The 22,296-nt window shown below is 47.8% G+C and overlaps 1 protein-coding gene across 3 annotated transcripts in view; it reads left to right on the top strand.

Annotated features, from left to right (window-relative positions):
- The window catches only part of TFPI (tissue factor pathway inhibitor), a 54,337-nt gene that overhangs the window by 19,967 nt on the left and 12,074 nt on the right, over positions 1–22,296 (top strand). For all 3 annotated transcript variants that reach the window (XM_081182791.1, XM_081182790.1, XM_081182792.1), the window contains exons 2-5: positions 11,409–11,534; positions 17,867–18,067; positions 20,502–20,540; positions 20,855–21,031. In XM_081182791.1, the coding sequence (XP_081038917.1) occupies positions 11,423–11,534; positions 17,867–18,067; positions 20,502–20,540; positions 20,855–21,031 (529 nt within the window). In that variant the 5' untranslated portion in view covers positions 11,409–11,422. The remainder of the gene's footprint in view (positions 1–11,408; positions 11,535–17,866; positions 18,068–20,501; positions 20,541–20,854; positions 21,032–22,296) is intronic.

Raw genomic sequence — 22,296 nt, 5'->3', positions numbered from 1 at the left:
CACGGGCAACTGACACCCAAACAGGAGGGAATTGGGTTGGCGAGACGAACAGGCGGTCTGGTCTCTCACTTCGATGGGAACCTGCAGCAGTACCCCAACTTTAGAGCAGATGTAATGTGCGCACTGGAACTGCTGAAAAAAGACTTTAGAGATGAGCAAGAGAAAGTGGGGTTCATCATGTCCCATTTGCATGGGGAGGCTAAAGCATGGCTGCGCAATTTGTGGAGGGATAAGGATCCGGCGCTCCAAAATGCGGATGCCTTTATTAAAGCGATGGATGGGTGTTTCTTATCAAGCATTGACGTGGACCTTGCTCGGCAGCAGATACATGGACTGAAACAAGGGAGGGCCAGCGTAAGGCAGTATCATGCCCGCTTTTTCGCTTTGGTCAGTGCTCTGGAATGGGACAGGGATTCGGCTCCTGTAAGAGACCTGTTTTGGGAGGGATTGCACGGCTCGGTTAAAGATGAAATTGCGAGGGGGGAGAGACCCCGGACCACGCAGGAGATCGTTCAGAGGGCGCTAGCCGTGGGGGTGCGGCTGGAAGAACGTCCGTGGAGCAGGGACGAAGGGCGTGGAGGGCGCGAACCAGCCAGGGGCTCCTCCTTCCTTCCCAGAGAAGCAGCGCGTGCGCAATCCACGCCTCCACAAGGAGGAGGGGTGGAACCTATGGAGGTTGGAAGTGCAAGGGCTCAATCAGCAGCCAGAGCCCTAGCACCGACAACAGTGAAAGCGAAGCCTCCTAGAGGGAACAGGAAGTGTTACATCTGCGAGGATCCAGGGCATATGGCGAAAGAGTGTCCCCGGAGGCTCCACAAGCACACTGCAGCCTCAGCAATGGTGACTGCAGCAACGCAACAAGGAGGACCACAGCAGGGAAACGACGATGTCTGGCTGGAGGAAGAGGCAATGGGGCCCAGCCAGACGTGTCAGTGAAGAAGTCCCCGGAGATTTCACAGCCCATGGACCCCCTCCCACCCAAACCAGTAGTGAGGCTCACCGCATCGCTCCAGCTGCCCAATGGAATCACCATGGACGTGCCGCTCACCATTGACTCGGGAAGCAATGCGGACTTTATAGAGCAGGACTTTGTAGACAGGCACGCTATACAGTTGCTGCCGGCCACGCTGCCCCTGCAGGTGGTCACGGTGGATGGCAGGGAGCTGCTAGGGGGGCAAGTGGTGAAGCAGACGCCACCAATGGTGATGCGCCTTGGGAATCACAAGGAAATCATCAGCTTCAACGTCACTCAACTATCGGACACGCCCATTGTATTGGGCATGAGTTGGCTGGACAAGCACAGCCCAACGCTGGCTTGGTACCAGAGGCAGCTGACCTTCGGCTCTTCCTTTTGTGCTGAACACTGCATCGTGCCCCGGCAGGAAGGAGAGGAAGAGGAGTCACAGCTGCTGCTAGGCACGCTGCAAGCGATTCCCCACAAGTACGCAGAATTTTTGGAGGTTTTCTGCGAGAAGGAGGCAGACAGGCTACCCCCCCACAGACCATATGACTGCAAAATTGACCTGCTGCCGGGGGCGGCGCTGCCTAAAGGGAAGCTGTATTCCATGTCTGAGGACGAACTGCAGGAACTCAAAGAGTTCATAGATCATAATTTGGAGCGCGGTTTCATCCGGGAGTCCAAGGCAGCGGGGGGCAGTCCGGTATTCTTTGTTAAGAAGTGGGACACGCCCCAAAAAAGACTTGTGGTGGACTATCGCATCTTAAACAGTGTGACCAAGCCATCGGACTTCCCCATGCCCCGAATCGACGACCTCCTCGCAAAGGTACGGAAGGGCAGCGTGTTCACCAAGTTAGACCTGCGAGGGGCGTACAACCTCATTCGCATGCGGGAAGGGGATTAGTGGAAGACGGCCATGTTCACGCCTCTGGGCACCTACGAATATAGAGTTATGCCTTTTGGATTGCAAAATGGCTCCCACGTTTTTCAAGCGTTCATGCATCACGTGTTGGCGGGGCTCCTCTACAAGACGTGCGTCTGTTTCTTAGATGACATCCTGATCTTTTCGGAATCGCGGCAGGAGCATGACAGACACGTCAAAGAAGTGCTAAGCAGGCTACAGCAGCATAGGCTCTACGCCAAGCTGGAGAAGTGCCAATTCGACGTGATGGAGGTGGATTTTCTGGGCTACAAGTTGTCTGACAAGGGGCTCGCCATGGACAGCCCCAAGGTTCGAGCGGTGTTGGACTGGAAGAGCCCACGCAACCGGAAGGAGGTCCAACGGTTTGTCGGCTTCGCGAACTTCTATCGCAAGTTTATCAAAGGCTTCGCTATGCAGACAGCGGCCATCACGGACACGCTTAGCTCCAAGAAAAAGAAGTTCATCTGGACAGAGCAGGCAGAGCAGTCCTTTCAGGCACTCAAGCGTCTCTTCGCGTCGGAAGAGCAGCTGCTGCATGTCGACCCCAGCAGGCCGATGAGGGTGGAGACAGACGCCTCGGACAGAGCCGTGGGAGCAGTCCTGCTGCAGAAAGACCCGCAGGGGGTTTGGCGGCCGGGAGCGTTTTACTCCAGGAAGCTCAGCAAGTCCGAACAGAACTACACCATCTGGGACAGGGAGTTGCTGGCCATTCATGCAGCATTCAAAGCATGGAGGCACTTCCTGATCGGCGCCAAGCACACGGTGCAGGTCTGCACGGACCACAAGAATCTGGAGCACTGGCGCACGGCACAGTTCCTGAACCAAAGGCAGATACGTTGGGCTGAGTTCTTTGCGAACTTTAACTTCCGAATAGAGTATGTCCCGGGGGACACCAACATCATGGCGGACGCTCTCTCTCGTAAGCCACAGTATCTGGAGGACGCCAAGCCAGCGGCCGCCATGCACATCTTCGCACCAACAGTGTGGGCGTGCGCTGCGGCAACAGTGGACCTGGAGGCGGTGCGGCGAGCGTTGCAGGATGACTCCTTCGAGCAAGCGAAGATGGCAGAGGTGCACAGGGGCACGGCAGCGACCGACGAGTTCCAGCTGAGAGATGGATTGCTCATTCGTAAAGGGGCCATCTACGTGCCGGGAGATGAACTTCGCGCCAAGGTACTGCAGCAGCTGCACGACGCGCCCACTGCCGGGCACTTTGGCAAGGAGAAGACGGTGGAATTAGTCGCCAGGGACTTCTGGTGGCCCGGAATGAGAGGGGAGGTCGCGGGCTACGTGGCGAGGTGTGACACCTGCCAGAGGGCCAAACCGGTGCACAAACCGCCGGCCGGACTGTTGGAACCGCTGCAAACTCCGGTCGAACCATGGGAGAGAGTGGCCCTGGACTTCGTCACGGATCTGCCCAGCTCGAGGGGCAAGACGGCCGTGCTGGTGGTGGTGGACTTGTTCTCCAAGATGGCACATTTCATTCCGTGTGCCAAGGTGGCCACGGCGGAGCAAACCGCCAAACTGTTCATAGACCACGTGTTCAAGGTTCACGGTCTGCCACGGTCTATTCTGTCCGACCGGGGGCGACAGTTCATCTCGAATTTCTGGCAGAAGCTGATGGGCTTCCTGAACGTCAAGATCAACCTGGCGTCGGCGAGACACCCGCAGACCAACGGGCAGGCGGAGCGGGTCAATGCCATCATGCAGCAGTACCTGAGATGTTATGCGAATCAACAGCCTGCGACGTGGGTGGATTACCTGCCGCTCGCTGAGTTTGCCTACAACAACACGAAGCACGTGTCCACGGGGGTCACGCCGTTCTTCGCTAACAACGGGAGGCACCCCAGAACCTTCCCGGGACTGGAAAGGATGGGGGAGGGGGAGCCGCAGACAGCAGATGCGTTCGCGTCGGAGTTGCAGGAGGTCCACGATCAGCTGCGGCGACACCTGGAGCTGGCCAAACATGCATACAAGGTGCAAGCGGACAAACACAGAAGGGTTGGCGAAGAGATCCATGTGGGAGACTGGGTCTGGTTAGCAGCCCACGCAGTGCCGGCCAGGTCGTTGGCCAAGAAGAAGCTGGGGCATAAGCAACTGGGGCCCTACCAAGTCGAAGAGCAGGTCAACCCGGTGGCTTTCAGGCTGGCGCTTCCGGAGGGTTCCAGAATGCATCCGGTGTTCCACAGATCGGTGCTCACTCCCTACAAGGCACCGCACAGGTTTCAGGAACCCGGAACGGCACCGAGTCCGCTCAGAGAAGAAACCGGGCACGCGGGAGTGGCACAGAAGGAACGCATCAACGAAGTCACGGAGATTTTGGACTCCAGATGGGGGGAAGAAGGGGTAGAATACCTTCTCGCCAAGGAGGGCACCCCGGCCAGTGCGAACAGCTGGGTGCCGGGCTACGCCTTGGACGAACCTCTGCTCAAAGACGAGTTTCATGCCCTCTTCCCACATAGACCAATGCCAGCAGACTTTTTCGACGACTGGCTTTTCACGCCAACGCTTTCTGCCAGCACGTTCCGGGGGTTCGACTCGGACGAGGACCCGATACGAGACGCCCGTTCCCCGGAGGGGTCACCCTCGGGATCTGCCTCAGAACCCTCGTATTGGTGGGACGATAGACCAGAGGAGCAGTGGCGCAGGCAGTGGCTGGGAGGTCCAGGACGAGCAACGCCGCCAGGAGGAAGTGAGGGAGAGACGGACATGGACGTTTTCGGGGACGACCCTGGTTTCGAGCACGGCGGCACAGAGATGGAAGCGGAGGTGACCGTCGTCGACGAGAGCAGGGAGGCAGAACCGGGAGACTTCAGATGGAGGCCCGCCACGGGAAGCGAACTGTATCCGACGTTCGTCCCTCTGACACAGCAGCACCCAGTTCCCGCACCGGAAGGAGGGGAGGGGGGAACGGGGGGCTTCGAGGGGGGATGGATGTCAGGGGTTCAGGAGCAGAGGCAAGGGCAAGGGAAGAAACAGAGAGCGAGGGGGAGGAGGCAGAAGAAAAGATGAGTGATGACGACGACCCGAGATCTCCGAGTCTTTCCAGTGAATCAGAAGATTCACAGAAAGGAGCACCAGTGGTCAGGGCAAGGGGGGAGCCTAGGGGGACACCCCAGGAAGATAGAGCCAGAGGGGACTCCGAGGAGAGCAGTTGGAAATCGGGACCAGCGTCACAGCCAGAGAGCAGGGAAGAGGAAGAGCGCCAGAGATCAAGCGCTGGCAGCTCGCAACAGGGGGGAGGGCACGAGTCAGGAGTGGCCACACCTCCATCGGGGAGCGAAGAAACGGTCAGATGGAAAGTGGAAGGTTGGGCGCGCGCGCCAAGTTCAAATGCACAGGAAAGTGACGCAGTAGGCAGCCAGGAAAGGGAGCCAGGTCCTAAAGCCCGGCGCAAGGAGACAGGGAGTTCCGGGGGGTCGGCGTCAGAAGAATCCCGGAAGGAAGAGACCCCGGGGGGCAGAGGGACCCAGAGGAGAGCAGTCAGGCAGAAAAGGTGGAGCAGGGCTAGGATATTAAGTTGGTGCACAAGGGGCGGAGACTCAGACGGAGCTTCGCCGATCTAGCCATTAGACGTAGAGTTGCACGCAGCAGCTTGGGAATGGAAACTGTAACTCAATAAAGACTTTTACTTAATGACCGCTGGCTAGCGTGATCCTCTGTGAGCTAGGATCTTGAAGCAGCTCTGACACATACAATCAAATAAACCAACTATAAATTGACAAACAGACCGTAGCAATATATGAAACAACACAATTCTTATAACTAACATCCTTTGTACTCCCAATGATGTGAACGATTGTAAAACAAGAAATTAAAAATGACTTCCAATTAGTCTCTCTGTACTTTATCTGTTGGGACGTGGGTGGCGCTGTGGGTTAAACCACAGAGTCTAGGGCTTGCCGATCAGAAGGTCGGCAGTTCGAATCCCCACAACAGGGTGAGCTCCCGTTGCTCAGTCCCCGCTCCTGCCAAACTAGCAGTTTGAAAGCACGTCAAAGTGCAAGTAGATAAATAGGTACCGCTCCGGCGGGAAGGTAAACGGCGTTTCTGTGCACTGCTCTGGTTCGCCAGAAGCGGCTTAGTCATGCTGGCCACATGACCCGGAAGCTGTATGCCGGCTCCCTCAGCCAATAAAGCGAGATGAGCACCGCAACCCCAGAGTCGGTCACGACTGGACCTAATGGTCAGGGGTCCCTTTATCTTTACCTTTACTTTATCTGTTGATTATCTTATACAGTGGTATCTCTTGTTACGTACTTAATTCGTTCCGAAGGTCCATTCTTAACCTGAAATTGTTCTTAACCTGAAGCACCACTTTAGCTAATGGGGCCTCCTGCTGCCGCTGTGCCACCGCTGCCTGATTTCTGTACAGAAGTCTGTAACCTGAAGTGTATGTAACCCGAGGTACCACTGTATTCTTCTACACATTTCCATTCCTGTTTGAGATTTTGATTAGATTGCATTCTAATTGTTGCCGTCATTTTTGCTAATTCAATCATTTCAAAAAAATTATATTGCCAGTCTTTCAACGTTGGTACTTCTTCTGATTTCCAATTTTTTGCAATCAATAAGATTGCGTCAGCTGCTGCATACAAAAAGATTCTCTTCATGTCTTTCAGGATGTCATTTGTTATAAATCCTAAAAGGAATGTGTAATGTGTATGGGTTGCTCGTGCATAAGTTGCCGCCTCTCCAGGCTTTGTTGCCTTGCTAAACCTTTCAGTCTGGACCGCCCTTCACTTCGTGGCTGCCTCAGTCACTAGCAGAATCCATCAGTGGGCGTTTCTTAAATCTTTTCCAACATAAAAGTTGTTTGACACCCAGTCTCCTCCTACTCTCTCTGCGCGGAAGTCTCCTGCGCAGGGTGGGCGTGGGTAGCGGAGGACCCGTGCTCTCCCCGCTGGTGTCCGGTGAAGAGTCCTGGAGCCCTCTCGCCGATTCCCCCATCAGCCCCTCTATATCCCTGGTGTTGCGCTGATTTGCTTCCCCATCTGCGGAGCTGCCTCTCTCCCTGCTGGGCCCTTCTCCAGCATCATTTGAGAGCCTTCCCTCCGCCTCTAGCTCCGATGTCAGTTCCCTGACAGAATGTTTCCGGCTTCTCACCAGTTGTTGTTTTAAACATTTTTTTCAGTCCTTCATGTATATTTACAAATAATAATAATAATAATAATTTTATCACATCCCCACCAGACATGATATAAGAACCCCTCTGATACCTTACATCTCCAACACAAATTCGATCTTAGTTTATAAATTTTAGCCAGTTTTACAGGAGAGGTCTGGGGTTGGGTCTCTGTGTCTGGAAACTTCTCACTTTTGTGTGGCTGGGATGTACTTCAATCTTCAAAGGTAACATTCATAGCCATTGCTCCTTCTCCTTTCCCCTCTGAGCCCACCCACCAAAGGAAGGTTGTCCACGAGAACATGAAAAAAGGGTTCCCTGCCTTTAACTCTACCAGATTCAGAGCTACAGCAAGGGCAAGCTCTGCTTTTAAACCCAAGTTTTGTGATATATTGAACGCAGATTGTAGCCCGAGCAGTCCTGTATTGCATAAGGGAAGAGGAAAAGTGAGAGCAATGTGTCTCTGGCATCCTCATCTCTCTGCCCCTGTGATGTAACAGTTTAGGAATCTGAGATACAGAAGGAGGGGAAAATGGAAGTTCTGTACCAAGTTGTGTAATGTGAGGAGTTATAGACAGTAATTTCAGTGGAAACACTTCCTTCTCCCACTCACCTCCCTTCAAGGCATGCTTTTCAAGGGAACAAAAATATTGGGCAATTTCTTTGTGAAATCCTGTTCCCTGTAATTAGTGTTGGATCTATTCCATTAATATTGCACAAGTCATTCACTTTTTTAAAAAAAATTGTTGCTGCTTGCAAATGTTATTTCATTATACGTTTCTGTTTCTTAAGCTGTACGAGTAATGCTCTCTTCAATTATTCTGCTGGTTATTATCCGAAATCTCCTAGGGAGAAGTTTGGGTTTAACATATGCACTGCTAATATTAAAGAGTTGTTAACATTAAGGCAATACGGTGTTCCATTAGTGGAGAGTTTAATTCTGCTGCTAATTAGATACTTAGGAATACTTGCTCCCAGAATATTTCTTTTGAAACCAGAGCTGACTTAGTGAGATCCTGAAACTGTAGAATAATAGAAGATAATGTTACATTCTAGGAGCTCAGTATGATTGGTGTCAAATGCTTCGACTGTAGCAATGTGGTCTAGATATTTGATAAAGTCATTTACTTTGTGATCAAGTCATTTATTTTATGACTAAAACCTCTTTGGAGAAATTGTGAGCAAATGAAAGTATGCAATAAAAGACATAGGTTTGCAGGAAGGCAGCCTAGTGTTGGACTTACTGTCAGACTTCCTCTCCCATCAAATAATAATAATAATAATAATAATAATTTATTATTTATACCCCGCCCATCTGGCTGGGTTTCCCCAGCCACTCTGGGCGGCTTCCAACTGAATATTAAAAACAGTACAGCTTCAAACATTAAAAACTTCCCTAAATTGGGCTGCCTTCAGATGCCTTTTAAAAGTAAAATAGTTGTTTATTGCTTTGACATCTGCTGGGAGGGCGTTCCACAGGGCAGGCGCCACTACCGAGAAAGCCCTCTGCCATTGGCCATGTTGGCTCAGGCTGATGCGAGTTGGTGCTCAACTATCTGGGGAACCACATGTTAGCCATGCCACCGATCTAGGACATTCATTGTATATCTGTGTTCATGGCCTCCCACAAGGAGGTACTGGGGGCATGCATGTGCCAGACCCCATGTCAACAGGAGCCCCAGATTCTTTCTTAAAATAAAAAAGGTAAGCTAAGCGGACATTTCTGAAGAAAGTTAGAGCACAAAAGTGAAGGCAACTTTACTGATTCGGCACTCTTAAAACCATAATAATAGAATCTTAGAATTGGAAGGGACCCTGAGGATCATCTAGTCCAACCCTGAGACAAACCATCTTGTAAAAAGCAAAAATAGCATTTGCTCTCTCAGAATACTTGTTGAAGAGTAACAAATACAGCAGCTTTGTTCAGGCAGGCTTAACGTAATAATCCAGTTACAAAGACATAGTTGTCTAGTTCAAAATGAAGTCTGAGCTGTGGCTCAGACTTAGCATATGTTCTACATTGCTGGAATGAGATGAAAGAGCAAAAAGGGAAAAGGAAGAGCCTAGGCAGGTGAGGGGATTATATATTAGGGTTCCCCAAAGTGAAAATCCAGTCATTTCAGGAACCATTTTATTATATAGGGCTATGACCTCCCATTTCAGGAGGAGTAGGTGTCAGAGTTCTCTCTAGCAAACTTACAGGAAAACTCTGTGAGCTTCAACTCCTATCATGTGCCTATCTAGCAAACGTGCGTTGTTGGTTTGACTGCATTGTAAATACCCCACAAGTTCAATGTCGGTGATGGGGGAGGTCCTCCATTCCACCTGAGGGCTAGGACAGGCTGGCTGTCACACACAGTTCTGCCCTCCAATACCTCATGCCTTCTGCCTGAGGCCTCGCTCTCCTCATTATTAGGGCCAGCCAATCCGAACTTTGATCCAGCCATCTCCAAAGTAGCCAGATCTATAGCTCTTCTCTTGGAAGTCAAGAACAGGGCTGCTGTTTGAAGTGAATAGGCTCGCTGTCTGAGGTTGGGTTTTTTGCGTGTGTGTGCCTTGGGCTCGATTCAATGAGTGAAATAGATGCTTTCCTTCTTGGCTGGAAGCTGTCTGAGTCCTTTACTGAACAACGAGGGAAGGCCTGCCAAGGAAGTGTGTGCTCTTGGCAATGTCAACACGTGCCCTAGTTTAAGAAATTGGATGGCAGGCAGCAACACTCACTTCAGCCGTGACTTCAGGATGAATGAGAGGGCAGTTGCTCAGGACACATGCCTCACTTGAGATTTAAATTTAAATCTTTGTAGCACAAGCTCAACGGACCGGATGTGTTTGCATTTTTTCAGCACTCCCCGTGGCTTCTCAACAAACTGTGTGGTGACAATACCTGGAAAGGAGGGCAAGAAATAGCCTCTGTATTGTTTTTGCCCCTTCCTCTCTTTAAGATAAAAATAAACACAGGGGAAGTGCCATTCCGATGACTTTGCATTGGCATCATTTCAGAGGCTCAGGCCTCGCTACTCACAGGGGTTTCTCCTGGGAATGGTGCAGGAGGATAAAGGAAACAGCCCTGAAGTTCTGGCCACATGTACGACTATCACCCTGTTGGACAGAAGCCCTGGGTGTGTTGAAGGTGCCACGAGCTCCTGGTTCTCTGGGAACAAGTTACAGTGGTACCGCGGGTTACATACACTTCAGGTTACATACGCTTCAGGTTACAGACTCCACTAACCCAGAAATAGTGCTTCAGGTTAAGAAATTTGCTTCAGGATAAGAATAGAAATCGAGCTCCGGCGGCGCAGCAGCAGCAGGAGGCCCCATTAGCTAAAGTGGTGCTTCAGATTAAGAACAGTTTCAGGTTAAGTACGGACCTCCGGAATGAATTAAGTACTTAACCTGAGGTACCACTGTAGTTCCCCTGAGGCTAAGTTGGCAGACATGGAAAAAGTAAGGGAGGCAGAGACAGCAATGGATGAGGCCTTCAGGGACATTATAGCTGTGCCCCATTCCCACAATGATAACTCTCCTGGTGTCAGGGAGAAGGCAGGTTTCAGGGAAGGAGAGTATCATTTTGAGGAAGGATGAAACTTAGAAGGCACTCATTCCTTGGAGGACATAGAGCTATCCTCTTACGCCTTTCTTTGATGAGAGCCAGTGTGGTGTAGTGGTTAAGAGCAGTGGACTCGTAATCTGGGGAACCGGGTTCGCGTCTCCGCTCCTCCACATGCAGCTGCTGGGTGACCTTGGGCTAGTCACACTTCTCTAAAGTCTCTCAGCCTCACTCGCCTCACAGAGTGTTTGTTGTGGGGGAGGAAGGGAAAGGAGAATGTTAACCACTTTGAGACTCCTGAAGGGGAGTGAAAGGCGGGATATCAAATCCAAACTCTTCCTCCTCCTCCTCCTCCTCCTCCTCCTCCTCCTCCTCTTCTTCTTCTTCTTCTTCTTCTTCTTCTTCTTCTTCTTCTTCTTCTTCATCCTGGGGAGTGGGTCCAGGTTCCTCACCCCCGATTTGTCCTCATTGCTATACAGTGGTACCTCAGGTTACATACACTTCAGGTTACATACGCTTCAGGTTACAGACTCCGCTAACCCAGAAATATTACCTCGGGTTAAGAACGTTGCTTCAGGATGCTTCAGAAATTGTGGTCAGGCGGCGCAGCGGCAGCAGGAGGCCCCATTAGCTAAAGTGGTGCTTCAGGTTAAGAACAGTTTCAGGTTAAGAATGGACCTCCGGAACGAATGAAGTACTTAACCCGAGGTACCACTGTACTAGGAGATAACTCTGGCTAAGCTGAGAGTCAATGGCTTGTCCAAGGCCATTAAAACAAAATGTGGTATTTCAAAACAAATTTGGGTTTCAAATGCATCACGTTCTCCGGCGTCATGTTTTCTTTTGCTTTATTCAGGAGAGGCGAGCAGAATGAGAGCAGATGTATTTCTAGCTGCCATCTTGTATCTTCTGTCCAGCAACGGGCCATGTCATGGGACTGCACCTTCAGTGGAGGAGGAAGAGGAATATGGAGAGGCTGTCGGTAAGAGATCTGACTACAGCGCATTGAAACAAAGCGCCCCTGTTTAGCTGAATAACATGGCATCGCATCAGTCCAAGTTGCACATAAACTTTGTGGCTTTCTTCCGTTTTCCCTCATATTTGAGCAGTCTGTTTGCAAGAGCAATTCTTTGCAAAGTGAGCATGTGAATAACTTGAAATAAAGTCGTACCTTGGTTTTCGAACAGCTTAGCTCTCAAACGTTTTGGCTCCCGAACGCCGCAAACCCGAAAGTGAATGTTCCAGTTTGCGAACTATTTTTGGAAGCCGGGTGTCCAAAGGGCTAACACAGCAGGAGCTTCCTGCAGCCAATTGGAAGCCACGCTTTGGTTTCCAAATGTTTTGGAAGTCAGACTTCTGGAACAAATTCCATTTGACTTCTGACGTTTGACTGTACAAAAACCCATAACCTTGTTAATTTGAGCTAGGGACGGAGGAGAATTTTGCTTGGTCCACATTTTCAAGTCAACTGACTAAATGCACACATCTTGGACTAATACACAGATCAGAACATCATTTGGATTGTGCACTTCTCTGAATTTTGCGATGGAACTATTGGCTCGTTAAAAAATGCACCCAAATGCTTAAACATATATTTAGAAATATGTAAAATGAGATACACACAGATCTTGCTATCCGGACACAATGCGTTCTCCAAGAATCATTTTTCTGGCAAGTATTCACATAGCGAGTTGATGATTTCCATTGATTCCTATGGGAACATTTCCAATGTATTCCTGGTCATGGAATTCGGACCCCAAAATGACCAAAACAAAAAAGCTCAGGAAAACCCTCTGAAATTTGCAAAAGGCAAACGGGGAAAGAAAAAATGCTCTCTTATTGTGTGATCTCTCCCCCTCCCCAAAGCAAAACACCCCAAAGTAGGACTTGTTAAAAGCTGCTTATTTGTTTACAGTACTACGCATAGGTCTGGCTGTTGGGATATCTGAATCTGCAGTGTGCGTAGCGAGGTTTGGGTGCTAATTCCTTGTGTTTGGATAAGTGAATTTTCATACAACAAGCGTTTGGATAGCAAGACCTGTGTGTACATATTTTCTGTTAAAATTTAAGAAGGTATATAAGTGTGAAATTTCTTACAGATTTTTTTAAAAAAACACAAATTAACATAAAAATAAGATGGAACAGATTTTTGAATAAGCACATGTGAAGTTGACATGGAATGGCAATAGGTTGATTCCTCTGTCCCTAATCTGGACCAAACGAAAAAACAGCAAAAGATAGACAATTACTATGGAACGGCACTGAGGATAAAGCCCAAAGCCACAAAATATGCATGATGTGGGTTTTTTACAAAAATTCCTGGGCGCACGTTATTTTGTGTGTTACAAAGAGAGCACTGAGGTGCTAGATCATGTCCAGCAACCTTTATCCCACCCCACCCCCAGCTGCATTTCCCAAAGGGAATGAGTCACAGCAGTCAAAATGCCTTTTTCTTGTAAATGGGAAGGCCTGTGAAGTATTAGCATCGCAGTTTGACAATTGGGCTCATCTAACAGGAAAAGCTTTCAGCAAAGTATGCCTGGGTGGCTGGCAAGTTGTCAAATCAAGCTGATGGAGGGGACAAAGACGAAGGTCATCTTCTCTCTGTGTGACAAGCTGTTTTCCCTTGATAAAGTTCATCAGCAAAATGTATTTGGAAAAAGCCTTGCAATTACAGCTGTGCAGAATGCATATACATGGGAATAGCCCTTCCTATAAAAGAAGCAGCTCGCCGACAGAAGAACAGACCACAAAAAGATGTAGCAACTCGTACCCATTTGAAATCAGTTGTTCCAATCTAAAGCCCGTTGTACACAAATGGATGTGCAGAATTAAATTGCTGTCGCATTCTGGAAAGAGATTTGCTTTGGCTGGGTAGTTTTGCTTTATTAGACATTCTCAAAAGAGAGGGGTAGAGGAGATGCGAGGCTGCTTTTCTTGTGATAGCCACGTGTAAAGTCTACTTTTCAGCATTCTGTCATAAGCTCCAGTACAATGGACCCTCTATATTATATTTCATGAACTGTGCTGTGTATAGTCAGTGGATACGGGTGGCGCTGTGGTCTAAACCACTGCCGACCCAGTTCAGCTACTGATTGATTGAATGTGTGACTGCAGTACATTGTTTATTGCTTTCATTTTGTGGATCAATGGTCTCGTTAGATAGTAAAATTCATGTTAAATTGCTGTTTTGGGGGTTGTTTTTAAAAGACTGGAACGGATTGATCCATTTTGCATTACTTTCTATGGGAAAGTGTGCCTTGGTTTTGGAAAGCTTTGGTTTTGGAATGGACTTCCAGAATGGAGTAAGTTTGAGACCAAGGTACCACTGTAAATTTAAGAAGCAAAGGGCTCTATAAGCCTTCCAGAACTTGCAGCCCAAGAGGACCTCATTTTGAGATGCAGCAACGTATCTTCACCTCTTATGTAGCAATCGCTATTTCTTCCATGCTTGCATTATTTCCAGTGTACTCAGTGTCATTCTAGGATGCAGCGAGCATGCTGAAAAGATAGCTCAACCCCCCCAAAAAAGTCTGAGATTGCTTTTGCAATTCAGTGGAGGCTAAACCGCTGGTGGAATAGTTTATTTATAACATTCGTCTTCGTCAGTTTGCACCCCTGGCGTAAGGCATGGTCTCTGTGGGACTTATTAGGACCAGCCTCCTAGCTCTGCCTTATTTCCGCCAACATACATGCTTGATTTTCAGTTTCCCTTCCTCAAAATTTACACACTTTCTGCCTAACTTCTCCCTGTGGATTCCAACAAATCTGAACCCACACATGCATAGCAGCCAACACTTCCATAGAAATAAAAGCCACGCGGGGCCATGAGAAACCGGCAAGAAACTGGGTGGCTCTCTAAATGTTGTTGTTGTTTTAAAAAATCTGTCCTGCCCCCCCTGAGGACTGAGCTTAAAATGCTGTCTCATGAAGTCATCTGGGAATAAGTTTGCAGAACTTATTCTGCTTCTGTTAGTCATGGGGAAGCTCCCAGAGAAATAAGCAGCAAAGAGGAACAAAACATGGGCCATTTCAGGAATCACTGTGGACTCACTCACAGTGACCCCGGCCCCAGGGAACAAAGGCCTGGACAACTGCTTGCGTACAACTTAAAAATGAAGTAGATTGGTAATTTAGCCTTGAGAGTAGTTGACATCAGCTGCCAATTATCCTATAATATTATACAATTCATTGGAAACAAGGCGGTGCAGTGGTGAATTTTAAAGTGCAAGAGTTCATGGTGACGACCTCCACAGACACGTCACCAAGGATAGTCTACAGTCAGGTCCCAAAGAGCAATCCAGAAATGCTATATACACACCAGGCAGAGGGTCTTCTCGGCAGTGGTGCCCTCCCATCAGATGTCAGGGAGATAAAGAATCACTGGCGGAGGAAGAGGAATGCGGGGGGAGCGCACTGCCCCCAGCAGCGCGATCCCGGTGGGATGCCGTAGCGGTTGTTCCCCTGCCTGCACTGGGCACCACGCCCCTGCAGGCGGCATGCCACGCCCCCAGGACACACACCATGCCCCTGTGGGCGGCGTGGTGCCACACCCCCGGGACGCACGCCAGCCCTGACCCCACCTGCTCTCCTCCCCCCGGTGCCGGAGCATGAAACTCCGCCACTGTAAAGAATTACACAACGTTTAGAAAACATCTGAAGGCAGCCCTGTTTAGGGAAGTTTTTAATGTTAGGCATTTTATTATTTTTTATATTTTGCTGGAAGCTGCCCAGATGGGCAGGGTATAAACAATAAAATTATGGTGATGAGTATGATGATATATTGGGTTCCACACAGTCACAAAAAAAAAAGAGCCGCAAAAACAAAAACGCAAAATAAATAGGAATAACAGACAGATCTTAGCGCAACAATCAAAACAGAATTGTGGCACTTAAATCGGAAGTGTGGTACTCAAATCGGAAGTGTAACACTCAAAACGGAGCACGTTCGACTTCTGAAAAAAGTTCACAAACCGGAACACTTACTTCCGGGTTTGCAGTGTTTAGGTTCCATGGTGTTTGAGAACCAAGGTACCACTGTATTTATATTTGGTGGAATATTTTAATCAATGCTTCTTTTTAAAAATAAGTAACAGCAATTGTTGGGCATCAGGTCCAAATGCATCTGCGGTTGGCGTGTTAAATAGGTACCACTCCGGCGGGAAGGTAAACGGCGTTTCTGTGCGCTGCTCTGGTTCGCCAGAAGTGGCTTAGTCATGCTGGCCACATGACCCAGAAGCTGTACGCCGGCTCCCTTGGCCAATAAAGCGAGATGAGTCCCACAACCCCAGAGTCGGCCACGACTGGACCTAATGGTCAGGGGTCCCTTTACCCTTTACATTTAATCCCCAAATTGGCTTTTTAAAAACTTGGGTATGTATTAATTTGTGGCCTGTGGAACGCCCTCCCACCAGATGTCAAAGAGAACAACAACTACCAGACTTTTAGAAGACATCTGAAGGCAGCCCTGTTTAGAGAAGCTTTTAATGTTTGATGTATCACAGTATTTTAATATTCTTTTGGAAGCCGCCCAGAGTGGCTGGGGAAACCCAGCCAGATGGGCGGGGTATAAATAATAAATTATTATTGTAAATTATTATTATTCTTACTAGGAAACTGCAAAAACTGTGGGTGGGTGTTGGCTTTAGATCTGCATGTTCCAGTGAGTCCGTTGAATTTATGACTCCCTGGTGTGTTATTTTCTGGGGGCAATGCTGCCCTCTGGAGAACATTTGGTGCTCATCGGCATTCAGGTACAACGTGGCACATTTAACATATTCGTAGCTCCCTGCAAGAAAAACAGGCATGCATTTAGAGCCCAAGCTGCCATTTGTATAATTTTTTATTTGTTAGATTTCTTACCTACCCTTAACCAGAAGGCTCCAGGGCGGGTTACGTCAATGAAATGGGCAATCTTGAAACAAAGAAAACGGTTGCAACTATACAACAAGGAAAGTGTAAAAACAAGTAAAAACAGGCTCAATATATAAAACAATTATATTTTTAAAAAAATTAAAAAAATTCAGTGTATAAAAACAATGCAAATGTTGAAAAACAATTCCACATATAAAAACAGTTAAAAATACTGGAATTAGGTGTCACACTGTCTGATGCAGGGGTCGGCAACCTAAGGCCCGTGGGCCACAAACGGCCCACGGGGGCATTTAACTGGCCCACGAGCCGCCCCCGAACCAAGCCGCCCGCTCAGCAAGTCCTCTCGCACTGCACTAAACTGGTGCAGCACAGCCTGGGGACTTGCTTTCACGGTACCGGAAATCGCATCTGCACATGCCGGAAATCGTGTCTGCGCAGACGCCAGAAATCACGCTCATGCACACTCATGTGCATGTGCGATCTGGCCCACGGAAGGATCCCCAATGGAGTAAACCAGCCCAGGTGAGGTAAAACTTGCCAACCCCTGATCTAATGTAATCCACAAGTGCTGATCTATATTTCACTGTTTTGTGTAGCATGGCTTGAACACCCAGGTCTCTCTCTTACCTATCAGTGGTAAAAGGTAAAGGGACCCCTGACCATTAGGTCTAGCCGTGACCGGCTCTGGGGTTGCAGCGCTCATCTCGCTTTACTGGCCGAGGGAGCCGGCGTACAGCTTCCGGGTCATGTGGCCAGCATGACTAAGCCACTTCTGGCAAACCAGAGCAGCGCACAGAAACGCCATTTACCTTCCCACCGGAGTGGTACCTATTTATCTACTTGCACTTTGACGTGCTTTCGAGCTGCTAGGTTGGCAGGAGCTGGGACCAAGCAACGGGAGCTCACCCCCTCACGGGGATTCGAACCACCAACCTTCTGATCGGCAAGTCCTAGGTTCTGTGGTTTAACCCACAGCGCCACCTGCATCCCAATTCAAGAGATAGCCATGAATAAAAAGGCATGGCCAACCGGTGCCAGATGCAGGGAAACACTTGCAGCCATGTCTGTAAAACATGTTTCCCAGTTGTCGGTGTTTATACTACATTTTTAAAGATTTGCCTTGAGAGAGTCTTTAAACCTCTTTTGTTGACCACCAGCATTACGCTTTCCATTTTTAAGTTCTTAGTAGAGTAGTTGCTTTGGAAGATGATCATCAGGCATGAGCACAACATGACCAGTCCAGCGAAGTTGATGTTGAAGAATCGTTGCTTCGACACTGGTGATCTTTGCTTCTTCCAGTATGCTGGCATTAGTTTGCCTGTCTTCTCAAGTGATGTGTTAAATTTTTCAGAAACTCCGTTGATGGAATCTTTTGAGGAGTTGGAGATGGTGTTTATAAGTGGATTGTGATATGCTGAGCTTTCCTTCACCTTCCTCCAGGTCCTGCTTGGCCCCCACTGAAACTGGGCATGTCCATCTGTGCCTTCAAAGCGGATGGCGGGCCCTGCAAAGCATTGCATGTCCGGTATCACTTTGACATCCAAACCCGCCAGTGTGAAATCTTTAACTATGGCGGATGTGAAGGCAATGAAAACAACTTTCTGACTCTAGAGGAGTGCCAGCTAAAGTGCATAGTACCAGGTCAGTACATGTCTTCCTCCATTTCTCTCTTTCTTTAGGTTAAATGCAGCACATTTTCCTCCCATCGGATCCTTGTAGGAAATGTTAATTCACTTTATGAATTGGTGCCTGAGTTTGCTATTCTCCCTCTTCCCTCCCCTCTTTCTCCCCCCCCCCTAGATTTTAAGACGGTCTTTTTTAAACTGATTGCATGTTAGCGCTTCCAGGAGCCTTTTTGCTGAAGTGCAAATACTTTATATAAGTAAACAAATAACTGATACATCACTTCATGTCTGGGATGCGGGTGGCGCTGTGGTCTAAACCACAGAGCCTAGGGCTTGCTGATCAGAAGGCTGGCGGTTCGAATCCCCATGACAGGGTGAGCTCCCGTTGCTCGGTCCCTGCTCCTGCCCACCTAGCAGTTCAAAAGCATGTCAAAGTGCAAGTAGATAAATAGGTAAGGTAAACGGCATTTCCGTGTGCTGCTCTGCTTCGCCAGAAGCGGCTTAGTCATGCTGGCCACATGACCTGGAAGCTGTCTGCAGACAAACGCCGGCTCCCTCGGCCTATAGCACGAGATGAGCACCACAACCCCAGAGTCGTCCGCGACTGGACCTAACGGTCAGGGGTACCTTTACACTTCATGTCTAGTATTGGAGGCAGCCAATGGGAGCACCAGGTTTTCAAATGGCAGGACTGACTACCATGTTGTTTGCATCAGAGGGCATCAGAGGAGGGAGGGAAGGAAAGAGGGACAGAGGCCAGTGTCGTCCACGGCATCCCTGACCATCATTCAAGTCACGCTAGTGTTCCATGGCACAGTGGTTGAAAACCATTGGTCTAGACTCTAGAGGGTGACAACTGGATGTCAGCTTCCTCTTTAGAACTCAGCAGGGAAGCAAAATTAGTGACTCTGCCTCTTGCTGGCTCTGGCATAGCTAGCCATGTCCTCTGTTGCCACCTACTGTGGGCCTCCCTGCCTTTCACCCTACCAGTTCTAATGAGCACACTCATTAGACTCTTACATGCGTAGTTTTTAAACTTAATACTTTATCAAAGGCTTATCACTTGATGACTGAAAAAGTGAACTGCTCCCACTGAAATTGGTTCCCTTGGAAGTGACAACAGATTACCCTGAAGCCCTTACTCTGGTGTGGAATGGGACCATTTCACATGTGTTGGTCATCACTGTGACAAGCATGTGGCGCGTGAACCAAACCCAGACATTGCAGTGCTCACACAAGTGAATCATTTCATAAGCAAAACGTCAGCTGTGTTTGGAGCATCCTCTTAGCAAAAGAGGAAACGAGCAAAGCAAATGTGGTTATTATCAGGCCAACGGAAAGCTACGAGCTGCTTAAAGCATTTGGCTCAATTCTTGGATATGAAGAAAAGCATGGGAAAGCCCATTAAAACATAGCATTATAGCACACTGTTTCTTAAACTGATGGATGGGACTGACAACTTGCCCCCTAATGTTCCACGAATGGGTACCATATTTGGTTCGTGAAGCATCCCACCCACTTTGACTAGCGCCATTATAGCAGGTTGCCCTTTTTGCCATCCATGTGTTCATGAAAGCTGCAACAAAGCAAATACACACATAAACACAAACACACACAGTACTGGCAACACTTGTAGGCAAGCAAATTCAAATTGTAGATTAGCTTTTGACAATCAGCCAGGAATTCATTGTGTATGGGTTAGGCTCGTGTGTTGGAACACTCCAGCTGGTCTCTGGATTCAGGTTTCAGCTAAAATATCACATCCCGTTACTGCTCTCATTCACTCCTCTTCTTGCATTGATCCCAACATACCTAGTTGTCCACAGCTGTTGGTACTTCACGTGAGCCTTACTCCTGATCAAATGTCACCTCTTAAAAAATTAAGATGACATGGCTGCACATAAGACAATATTCATGCTGGGGCAGATTTGATCAAATCTACTGTTAAATCAGTTAGATTGTTGTTGCAATCCTATGCCTAAAAAAAGGTAAAAGTAAAGGACCCTTGGATGGTTAAGTCCAGTCAAAGGCAATTGTGGGGTTGCAGCACTCATCTTGCTTCAAGGCGAGGGAGCCGGCATTTGTTCACAGACAGCTTTCCAGATCATGTGGCCAACATGACTAAACTGCTTCTGGTGCAGCAGGATACTGTGATGGAAACCAGACTGCATGGAAACATCGTTTTCCTTCCCGCCGCAGCGATACCTATTTATGTACTTGCACTGGTGTGCTTTCGAACTGCTAAGTTGGCAGGAGCTGGGACATCATGGGATCATGTGCAGCATTTCTAAAATAAAATATGGAATTTTGGTTAGATAAACACTCTGGAACCATGAGAAATGATTCAGTGCTATGGGGTATATCATTATGGGCAAAAATATATACTTTTTTTTAGTAAATGTTATTTTTTTCCCCAGGTCTACACTAAAAACATTTTGTTTCGATTTCAGATGTGCCTGAGAAGAAAAAGAGATCAAAATCTCAGATAGGTAACTGAAAGAAATGTGTTCTATGTGTGTTACCTGTGTTTTGTTTCTTTTTAGCTACTGCTGATTTTAATCATCTTTTTGATACTTTAAAATACATCTTAGCTGGTTTTTTAATTGATGTTTTAGTTTTGTGATCCTCAGCAGCAGAAAATACTTTGCATGCTTGCTTTGCCCCTATTTGTCTCCCATGCCTTGCCAAAATGCTTAAATTGAGTTAGATCGTGCCCACTTTTGGTAAACTGCAGTAAGTCCTTCATTAATGGCTATATTGGGTTATCTGACACTTTCTCCCCTCAAACAATCTCCATTCGCAGGAAAGCCTCCTTACTGCCTTCTGGAGAATGAACCCGGTATCTGCCGTGGATTAATTACTCGGTATTTCTTCAACAAAGAATCGATGAAGTGTGAGAAGTTCCAGTATGGTGGTTGCCTAGGAAACCAAAACAACTTTCATACTTTGAAAGAATGCCAAGATACCTGTGAGGACAACCGTAAGTGGCCTTGTCTTCTGGTACTGTATCTTATTATATCCCTTGGTGCCCATAGTAGATGGTATGATGGTTATACCATGTCAAGAAGGTCCAATCTCTACCTGAAACCGTGATGTCTGCCATGTCTCTTTTCCCTTGAAGATGGATTTTGTTGTACTGTACTAACATCACACATTGTCCATCAGTTATCCTTTTCCTAAAGACTTCCCAGTCCATCTCTCTGTGGCATTCTATGCAAACACTGATCGGTTGCATATCCTGATCTTCCACCCAATTTTGTCTCAAGTCTTCCCATATTTGATATTATCTGCTGCTCATAGGTTTATTCTCACTTGATTTGATCGAATATTATACCTTCTAAAATGTTCTCCCAAGCATTTCCACTCTTCTTTTAGCCTCATCTTTATTACTTCTTATTTTCATGGTCATAGATGCTAGTTCTGTATATTCTATCAATTTATTCTGCCATATTTATTTTGTAGGTACCTCTTTTGCTTTCCATTTTTATGGGGGTCTCTTTTATGCCAACAGGCTTGTGCGATTGTTTAAAATATCTCTCAGAGTAGCCTGTGGCTTTAATGTTCGCTCTGTATTGCTTTTAAACATTTGTATGTCACTGAGGTTGTGCAAGAGGGTGACATACAAATACAGTTGTACCTTGTAAGTTGATCAGAATCCGTTCCAGAAGTCTGTTCAACTTCCAAAATGTTCGGAAACCAAAGCGTGGCTTCTGATTGGCTGCAGGAAGCTCCTGCAGCCAATCGGAAGCCACAAAGGACATTTGGCTTCTGAAAATCGTTTGAAAACCGGAACACTCACTTCCGGGTTTTGATCGTTCGGGGGCCAATTTGTTCGGGAGCCAAGGCATTTGAGATCCAAGGTACAACTGTACTTTGTAAGTAAATAAATAAATAGGATCACACTGCATGTTCCCATTCAAATCAGTGGGACTTAAGTCACAACTAACTTGGCCAATTGATTTTAATGGTACCTAAGCTCAACAATAGTGATGTATGGAAGTGAGAGCTGGACCATAAAGAAGGCTGATCACTGAAGAATTGACGCTTTTGAATTATGGTGCTGGAGGAGACTCTTGAGAGTCCCATGGACTGCAAGAAGATCAAACCTATCCATTCTGAAGGAAATCAGCCCTGAGTGCTCACTGGAAGGACAGATCCTGAAGCTGAGGCTCCAATACTTTGGCTACCTCATGAGAAGAGAAGATTCCCTGGAAAAGACCCTGATGTTGGGAAAGATGGAGGGCA

The sequence above is a fragment of the Podarcis bocagei genome (genome assembly GCF_964188305.1).
Source record: "Podarcis bocagei genome assembly, chromosome: 1".
Taxonomy (NCBI): domain Eukaryota; kingdom Metazoa; phylum Chordata; class Lepidosauria; order Squamata; family Lacertidae; genus Podarcis; species Podarcis bocagei.
Note: the sequence above shows the minus strand (reverse complement) of the source record. Positions and strands in the feature narration are given on the sequence as shown.